Source organism: Eriocheir sinensis, chromosome 1 (assembly GCF_024679095.1).
Source record: "Eriocheir sinensis breed Jianghai 21 chromosome 1, ASM2467909v1, whole genome shotgun sequence".
Lineage (NCBI taxonomy): Eukaryota > Metazoa > Arthropoda > Malacostraca > Decapoda > Varunidae > Eriocheir > Eriocheir sinensis.
In genome coordinates this window covers 17539500-17550015 of record NC_066509.1, presented here as the reverse complement: position 1 = coordinate 17550015, position 10516 = coordinate 17539500, and the positions used below count along the sequence as shown (strand labels likewise).

Sequence of the window (10516 nt, the reverse complement as noted above, 5' to 3'; positions counted from 1 at the left end):
ATCTATGTAAACTCTCACCGCCGCTGCTGCCGCGGCCGAGGTCTTCCGACGCGACTCCAACGACTGCACGTACCCCAGGGCGTCGCCAACCTTCGCCCTCTACACTACATCAGCTGATTAATCTTGGTATGTGTGGATATTCTCTTCTGGTCAAAATATGCTGGCTCAGCTTATTCCAATTTTCTTTCGAGCAGAGGCACGACCTTTTTATTTCTGTGTTCCTAACACTGTTAATCAGTCATAATTGTGAGAGTAACGTTCATTCGCATACGATATTGATCCTTTCTTATTGTCTGCTAGCGGTAAAACTGTGATTACCCTGATCAAAGTTCATCTTCCTCAGTGTGCCCTGGCTCCGTTTTTCTCATCACCGCTCGAGAGAAAACAGGCGCCTTAAAGGCATACTCACTTAATTTTCTACTACCCAAAAATAAAAAAAGAAAACCGTTTTTTTTTATAGAATTATTTTTTTCATATACCCATAACATTATCATTCCATTATAACCTTAACTTCTATTACGTCTAACAGGCACCTTGCTAGCCATCCTTTCTTGTTTTTTAGGGGTTCGGCGCAAACTATTAATTCATACACGTTACGTTTATTGGTTAATATTTACAGCTATCAAAATATGCTCCTATATTGTAACTGATTTAATCCATAGTATAAACAAAGACACTCTCGCTAAACTCGGCGACACTTTTAAGCATTTGACACAGACCACAGACGAAGAGGGAACGGAACACGATACAAAAACCGGTGAATTTACTAAGGTAATCTTATGTTCAGGCAACTCATTATTTTTCAATTCCAGACCGCAGAATTCATTCACCCCCGGGTCCGTTGGAATACTTACAACCCACTCAAGGTTCCAAGAACACCCTCACCATCAACCCCTTGCAACAGCCGCAGCATTGCAGGCTCAAAGTAAGGCATCTCTCACCTGTAGTTTTTGCAAACAATCAGGACATTCTGAACATTCTTGCTGCGCGAAACGTAGGGAATCAACACACTCAAGACAGGACTCTGATAGGAGATCAGGAGGTTACAGGGGTGGGCATCATTCATCACACAGGAACCCTAGGCCAAACCATCAGCGGAAGGGTGCCTTTTGCCTTGTCCACGGGAATTGTTTTCATGATTCAAACAGTTGTTCTGTAATACAAAAGGCCAAGGAGGAACAGAAGTACAAGTCCTCGGCGGACAGTAAACCACACTCCTCCTCTTCTCAGAAATAAAAGACATGACTTCGTGACAGCCCCAAGGCGTACATCCAAGTGTCCCTTAAGGAAGCTACTAATTGGGAGCAACTTGACTCCGTCATTGCCGCCTTCGGACGGACAAGCATAATTGCCCTCCCTTGCAAGGTGGGCAAAATTTCACTCACCTTAGCGGTAGACACAGGTGCGACAGTCAATGTCATCTCAGACTCCGCTTACAGGTCACTGACACGACAGGCGAGAGGGGAAAATTGGCCGCTCCAAGAGAACGACCTGAATGTGATAGGCACCACTTTGGGAATCCTTGGGCGAGTACCACTAACAGTCAGCTTACATGAAAAAGTATGTCCCTTTCGAGATTTCTTTTATGTCTCTAGCAGGTGGATGGGATCTTAGGATTAAACGCCATGAAAGACCTGCACATAACCATAAACCCTGAAAGCAACGCGATCGTGTATCAAGGACGACGCATACAGAGGATGGTAAATCCATCGCCTATGTCACCTGTAATCCCACCCTCAGAGGGGGAAAATGACCAACCCACCACAGACTCAGGGTCTGCCACCGCCCAAGTGTCGCCTCTTACGGTCAAACCACACGAAAACATTGCAGACTTGTGGCGGACAGTAACGGCAGTCGTAGAAGGTCCTCAAATAGTTCCGGATCGTGCTGCAAAACTTGTTAAAATCCGGTTACCTAACGTCCCTCCAACGGGCAGTGATGTGTGTATCGACGGAGCTCCTCACATACACCGCGTGATGGTGGAGGTGACTCGCGACAGTCAAGGAGGGAGGTTTTGCAGAGGCATTGGTAATAAACACGTCTGGATCCCCTGTATCCTTAAAACACGGTGTTAGATTATGCCAGTGTCTAGTGTATGGGAGAAATGTCGCCCCGGAACCAGCTGAATACCCTTCAGCCCAAGTCTCAGGCATAACCTCGGCGTGTCAGGCTTCTCCCGAACAAGACACAGCTAATTTAGAGGCATTCCTAAAAGTTGCACACTATTCCGAAATTAAGCCAACCTTAGTCCAGCTACTGGAACATTATAGGGGGGCGCTTGCTCTACCAGGCGAGCCGCTTGGAGTTACGCGGTGTGCTGAACACCACATTAAGTTAAAACCCAATACCAATCCAGTATATATCAATGCGTACAAACTCCCCCACAGTCAGAGGGAGGTTGTGCAACAACTTATCTCTGAAATGTTAGAACAAGGTGTCATCAAAGAATCGAATTCCCCGTGGAATTCACCCTTGTTTCTGGTTCCAAAGAAAGACGGTTCTTATCGTCCTGTGATTGATTTCCGGCGTGTGAACACCGCGACCGTGGATGATCATTTTCCGCTTCCCGTTCTTAGAGATCTTCTGATGTGTCTCGGTAGAGGAAATAAAGTCTTTACGAGTCTTGATCTGGTCAGTGGCTACTGGCAACTGCCCATGGCCCCCGAGTCACGTGAAATAACGGCTTTCAGCACGCCTCATGGCCACTATGAGTGGACGAGGATGCCGTTCGGGCTCAAAGGAGCTCCCTTGACCTTCCAAAGGACAATGAACAGTATTTTTAGTGACTTGCTGGTCAACTCTGTCTATGTGTATTTAGACGACATCATCATAGCAAGTAAAGACGTGCATGCACACATGGAAACACTAAAAGCAATCCTACACAGACTTCAAGAGGTCGGATTAAAGCTCAAAATCACCAAATGTGAATTCTTAAAGCCTCGGATCAAGTTCTTGGGGCATGTCGTGGACGAATTCGGCATCCACACAGTGGACGACAAAATAAAAGCTATTGCCGAGTTCCCTCAGCCAACGTCTGCGGACAAGGTACGGTCTTTCTTGGGTGTCGCAGGTTATTACAGGCCTTTCATAAAGGACTTCGCAGCACGCGCGAGTCCCCTAACCCATCTATTAAAGAAAGACGTACCATTTCAGTGGCTCCCAGCTCAACAAACGAGCTTTGAGGATTTAAAGAAAGCGCTTACACAGGCTCCGGTCCTTGTCTTTCCGGATTTCAAGGACCCCTTTCAGCTTTGTACCGTCGCTTCGGCTAGTGGACTAGGAGCCGCTCTTATGCAAACAGATAAGTCCGGCAAAAAGCATGTAATAGCGTTCGCCAGTCGAGTACTAACAGCTCCGGAAAAGAACTATTCTGTTACCCACCTAGAGGCTCTTGCCATTGTGTGGGCTCTGAAGCATTTTCGAGACATAGTGATGGGGTACAAAATTGTGGTGTATACGGACCACGCGGCCATAACTGATCTTTTCAAGGGAAAAAACCTACACGGTCGTCTGGCAAGATGGTTCTTAACGATCCAAGCATACAATCCGGAGATAAAATATATCACCGGGAAAACAAATGTGGTCGCAGATGCCTTATCTCGGAATATTCCGATAGGCGCGATTACCACCCCAGAGGTCATCCACAACTTCACTTCACCTGAGCTACACACTGCTCAGCGAGACCACCCTGTGTGGAAGAGGTTAATTTACGCCCTAGAGTCGGGAGACGAAACAAACCTTCCTGAATTGCCAGTTCCCTTTTCACAATTCTTCCTATCAGAGGACAACCTCCTTTGTAGGCCATGGCCAAACAAACCTGTACCTATAGAACAACTGGTCATCCCAGACAAATACGTCCCCGTGACGCTTAAGCTGGTCCATGACACACCCATTGCGGGTCACCCAGGAAGAGACAAGACGCTATCTGTCACCAGACGAAAATTCTACTGGCCCACATTACGGGTTGATGTAGAAAAACATGTCGCACATTGCGTCGTTTGTGCTAAGCACAAGGGGTCCGTAAAAGGGCCAGCACCTATGTTGCAATACCCAATATCAGAGGCGCCTTGGGATGTTGTTAATATAGACTTATTACAGCTTCCCCAGAGCCAACATGGTTCGCGCTACTTATTGGTGTGCGTCGCCCAGTTCTCTAGGTTTCTAGTTCTAGCGCCTCTCAAGGACAAGACAACCACACGCGTGGCCCATGCCTTCGTGACTCACGTGTTGTGTCCACATTCGTCTCCTCGAATTCTTTTGAGTGACAATGACACCGAGTTTAGGAACTCAGTATTGAGCGAAATATGCGCTCAGTTTAACATCTCGCAATCCTTCATCACAGCTCACCACCCAGCTGCTAATGGGTTGGCGGAGAGGGCTAATAGGAAAATCTTACAGGTCCTCAGGCCTATCGTGAACGATCTCCACGATAACTGGGAGGATTGGCTATCGCATATAGCCGCTTCCATAAATGCGTCGGTAAACGACTCTACGGGGAAGTCTCCCTACTACATCTTATATGGGGTGGAGAAACATCTTCATACGACTTCCTAACAAAACCACAACAACCTCTCTACAACATTGATAGGTACGTACAACAGCAGATGCATATGTTTTCCAAGATACACTCAGAGGTTAGGTGTACGTTAAAAGCTACGAAGGTTGAAATGATGTCAAAACAACACAAACAGGCCGTCCCGGAGGAATTAAAAGAGGGTGACACAGTCATGATTAAGCAAGCGGAAAGGAGTTCGAAACTGGGGGCTAGATTTATGGGTCCTTACCGAGTTCGGAATGTCAGGGGAAATCGGTTCGAGGTTCTCGAGTCAAATAGTGGAGTCAGTCTAGAGGTTCACAGTGATCGTCTGAAAGTAATTCCCTCACCTTTGGACCTTGATATTGGTAATTCCCCTTCAGAGTCAAATGCTCAACAAGATAATCCCAACACCCATAGCTATAACTTGAGACCACGGGTTTAAATACTTCATTCCCACCACTTTCAGATCATGATGTTGCGTTTTCTGATCATCTTGTTGTCCCTCGGCTCCCTGCTTGCAACGACACCCATCCACCTGAAGCCTGGCGCCCTCACGGCACACATAGGAGAGGTCTTCCTCATAGAAGATGTGCTCCTCGTAAAATATCCATATACTTCCTTGACCAACACCACAGACACAATCAGGATAGTCTCAGAAAAACTACTCGGCATGGCAGACGCCATACGGGCTACCAAGACTAGGGAATCAAAGGCACCTTCTAGTACCAACTCTCTGAATCTTTTTCAACTACTGGAGGATAGGATTCTGTTCTTGCGGGGAAAAGTTGATGAGGTAGACATGGATTATAGTTTTCACTCAGTTCACTCTCGGGTAAAGAGGGGGTTGCTCAACATCGTTGGGTCCGCCTCAAAGTTCCTCTTCGGTACGGCAACCGACGAGGACGTACGCGATTTGCGGGACCACTACGCTCATGTACTTTCCTTTGCTGCCCGAAATCGCAGGGTGATCAACGCCAATTGTAGAAAACTTGCGCGGTTGCATACTCACATTGAGGAACTGCTAGAGCAGACAAATAAGATGGTAGAGGTTATCAACATAGTTGTCAAACAGATCGACCAGGTGAATCAGTTTCTCCTAGATCAGGCCTTGCATGTATTGGAAAACGTCATTAACTCTGTCGCAACGGCAAATCAGCAGGTTATTAGCAACATGGTTGATGCAGCGCACGGTAGAGTCACACCTGCCTTGTTCCCTCTACACGATTTGAGAACGACTGTCCATATCGGGTATCAAAATTATAGCCTAACACCTTTATTCAACCCAGACATGAGTCAATATTTTTACCCCTTGATTGAGTCCAGCCTCACCCCCGATGCCATAATCATTCATGTTCCATTTCAGACGGCGGACGTGTTTGAGGCACACGAAATTGTCCCGTTCCCTTTTTCAGCTAAGGACAGTGTGTTGGCCCTGGACACGTCCCCGTCTCTTGTTCTAATCGCGAAGGATTTCGCTCTGTATTCAACGGGTAGCTACTCAATCTTGCAATATTACAAGGAGACGGCCTTCGGGCGATTCTATTGCTCTGCGTCTCTCTTTGCCTTCCTACCAGTTCGGGGAGGGGTATGCGAGATCGCCCTCACCAGCGTCAACGCGCCTGACGCTCTTTCCCAGTGCCCTTTCAAGCGGCTACCACCAACACCTGTTTTCCATAAGAACTTTCAGGGTCTGCATTATTTCTATTTCCCTCAGCCCTTCTATGTATCAGTCATCTGCCCGGAGGTTACCACTTATCAACGGGTTACTAATCACTATGCCATAGCGGAAGCATGCTATATCCGCTCCACTAACATAACAACGTATCCGTCCCGGATCCGCCTGGTTTTCACGGCCAATATTTCCCATCGAGTGTTTCCTCTACGGTCTCTCGATAACATTCACTTCTCCAGCATCTCTTATGTGACTAATTCCCTTAATTCATTGTCTTTCGCAAACAAAACAGAGTTTGCGGAAACCCTGGAGGAAACGCTGCCTGAATACTTGCATCTCCCCTACTTGTACCCTGGAATTTTTGCGCCAATATTTCTGATGTTCGTCTGTCTCGTCGTTATGTGCTACCTTATTAGGAGAAACTCTGTCCTGCACGATTATTTGGTTGCGCAGACAATGCGACTGGATGCAGGGAGGCCACTGGCTAGGTAGTTTTTCCTTTCTCAAGCAAGTCAGGGACAGAAACCTGGCATTCCCTGCTCCTATACTTAACATTGTACTATGTTTCCCTGTATGTTTCACTACTGTATTTTTTTTAGGAGCTAGATCAACGTTTCATTGTCTGTAACTATGCCAGTTGATAGTTTCTCATACATGTGTCCTTATATTTATCTTTTGAGAGGTTTCTTATGTTTCATGTCACACACGTTGTGGTTTCCTCTCCTATTCATATTATAATTCCACATCTGTTCTTACATAGCCAGTGTTTTAGTATAATTGTATCATAGGCAGTCTGCTTGACAAACTCCCACTATGTATGTTCATGGTACCTAGACTGCTATTTCGATTTTTATATATCGCGAGGTCGCGATCACTGGTAGGTGACCGAGCAGTGTTATAGTAGGATATCAATGTATTATTATTATTATTTAATATCACCACGAATTAGGCATACAATTGTCAATGGAAAAACCCCACGACAGATAGATCACGCCACCTTATAGGAATGTCGTCCGTCAGTGTTTACCGTCTCAGTTTTGTATACTTAGCACTCCGATGGTGCGTGGAGGTCACCTTGACATACGTGACCAATTGTAACCATTATTTTCCAACCTGTAACTCGACTCCTTCACGAGAGTCCGACTGACACACAACGACAGTCGCTCTCGCTCCGTCGCTTCTTGTACATAAAGGCTACGAATATAATTCGCCTTAAGGAAGCTGAAGTCTTAATTAACACCCTTTAAACGCCCCCCGACAAGCCCGTTACAAAACATTTTGGAAATATACTCTCCTGTATGTCGTTCTTCCAGTGGTTCAGCACCTAGCACAAAGTTTGTTCTTTCAAATTCCTTATTTATGGTATGTGCAGTTAAACTCAGCAATGAGACACCTGCTGAGGTATCTGACCACACATCAGTTGTGAAGGAAAGTTTGTTGTCTTGCTTCACTTCATCAATTATTTATTTTATTTTCTTGAAAACAGACTCATACATATCACTACATATCATTGATGAATAGAAATTTCGCTGCTTTAGACTGTATAGTGGAGCAGCTTCAGTCATCAGTCTCATGAATCCTATGTCCTCAACATGACTGAAAGGCAAATCATCCACGACTAACATTTCTGCAATGCATTTATCCAGTTTCTTTGCCTTAGGGTTAGAAGCATCCCATAATTTTGCACTCTGAAAATACTCAGCAACATTCCTTTGCTTAGCATCTGTCTTTGCTTTTTGCAAAGGTGTTTTTTCTATATTTATTTTTTCTTCCAACTTCTTTGTCTCTTTTGCCATTAACTCTTCAAACTGTTCTTTATGCAGTGATTTCAAGTGGTTTTTCAAAGATGTAGTTCCACGTCCCTTTCGTGAATAATCTTTCTTGCACAACAGACACTGTGCTAGGTCACTTGACTTTCTCATAAAATATTTCCACACTTCACTGCTATGTGACGCCATTTTTCAGCTGCTGTAGCAGTCAGCACAGAACAATAAGGCTTTGTAAACTTGATTATAATATCCTTTTAAACCATCACTGGCAAACTGTATTATCAGCGAGGAGCAAAGCAAGGAAGGAGCAGTACTTCTTCCTTCGAAGGCAAACTCTTACCAAACTGATGACGTAGCTGCCAGTGTACTGTGTAGGACTTATGCTCAGAATGCCAGTTTACAACTTATGGATCAGTATTATAAATTTTCGAGATGCTTAGCAAATGTGAAAAGAAAATTACTTTATTCTAATGCTTCATTGCATTAAATTCTAGTAAGAAATACATCGAAAAGCCCTCTATAACAGTAATAATGATAATAATAATAAAACAATAGCTAATATTACCCTTCCTCTGTGAAAATCTTTTCATCGGCAACTCACTGTATCAGGGGAAACAGGCGACAACAGGAAAACTCGTGCGATAAGAAGAGCTCAGCGCTGCCGGTTCATATTTTTTTAATATTATTATTTGTATAATTATGGAAACATTCGCATTGAAAGTATTTAAGGAAGAAGCACTGAATTCTACCGTGTGAAGTGGGAATATGGTCTAAGACTGCAATGTACGACATTACTCAGCCACACGACACACACATTACAGTCTCTCTCTCTCTCTCTCTCTCTCTCCAGCAGTAAGGCATCGGGGTGAAGGTGACAAGCAAGGGTGATAAGCCTCGTCTCTATCTCCCTCTTCACCCTCCTCACACACACACACACACACACACACACACACACACACACACACACACACACAGTGACTCACTCATCTGTCGTTACTAAGTATCTAACATTCCACCATTCACAGTTTGCAGTTTATTTACTAAGTATTTTTACTTCATAGTCACTAAGTAAAATTCGCCCCCTCCTCCTGACCTTCCCCTAAATTCTAGACACATTACGTTGTGTAAGTTTGAAAGGAAATGAATCCGTGATATTATTTGCTTTAGTTTTACTAGATAATTAATTCATTAGACACACATCAATAAATTTACGCCACATTTCTAAGCTCTGTCTGAACTCTAAGTCTGTAAGCACCAGGCAGTACTCTACTACTCTGCTAGTCTGTAACTGCGTGTCTATATATTACTCTATAATCTATAGGTTGTGCACACACAAACACATTCGCATCCACATCCTCTGTAGAGTGCGGCTGCGGATGCGGATGCGGATGTATATTTCACCTCAAAGGCGGATGCGGAGGCGGAGGCGGATGTTCAGTTTATCACAACTACGGATGCGGATGCGGACGCGATGTGAAAAATATGGATGTTCCGCGATGCGGATGCGGATGCAGATATCCGATACATCTCTAATATATATAGATATATATATATATATATATATATATATATATATATATATATATATATATATATATATATATATATATATATATATATATATATATATATATATATATATATATATATATATATATATATATATATATATATATATATATATATATATATATATATATATATATATATATATATATATATATATATATATATATATATATATATATATATATATATATATATATATATATATATATATATATATATATATATATATATATATATATATATATATATATATATATATATATATATATATATATATATATATATATATATATATATATATATATATATATATATATATATATATATATATATATATATATATATATATATATATATATATATATATATATATGTATGGATATGTATATATATATCTATATATATATATATATATATATATATATATATATATATATATATATATATATATATATATATATATATATGTATGTATGTATGTATGTATGTATGTATGTATGTGTGTGTGTGTGTGTGTGTGTGTGTGTGTGTGTGTGTGTGTGTGTGTGTGTGTGTGTGTGTGTGTGTGTTGGTGTATGATCCAGATATATGTGTTTGTCCATTTCGGCATACATCTCCCTTAAAGGCTGGTGACCGGCACACAGTATACATTATTACTGGCTCGCCTCGTTCATATTAGTTGTTAAAAAATGAATGCAACTTTTCTTTGTCATTCTCCCCTCAGAATGTGCATGTTTTGATATACCGCCCCGATGCAGAGCAACGAAGCACATTTCCGTCCCATGAGTAACGGCTCCATTAAAACACTGCCTACAGCAGGGTGGGTCGTCGGTGTTTATCACCGCAGCAATATGTTTCTTCGCTCGGTAGAGTTCACCATATTGTAGTAAGGAAAAGTAATAAATTATAACCCTGTCCTATAATGAATCAGTCAGTATATATATGAATAATAAATATGCAAACCATAAG

General features: G+C 42.6%; 1 protein-coding gene across 1 annotated transcript in view; it reads left to right on the top strand.

Moving 5' to 3' along the window:
• The first annotated feature begins 818 nt into the window (after window positions 1-818).
• LOC127001291 (uncharacterized) overlaps window positions 819-10516 on the top strand; it is a 48454-nt gene continuing 38756 nt past the window's right edge. Inside the window, exons 1-2 of the mRNA XM_050865988.1 lie at window positions 819-925; window positions 5004-6589. Coding sequence (XP_050721945.1) covers window positions 5007-6589 — 1583 coding nt within the window. The 5' untranslated portion in view covers window positions 819-925; window positions 5004-5006. The remainder of the gene's footprint in view (window positions 926-5003; window positions 6590-10516) is intronic.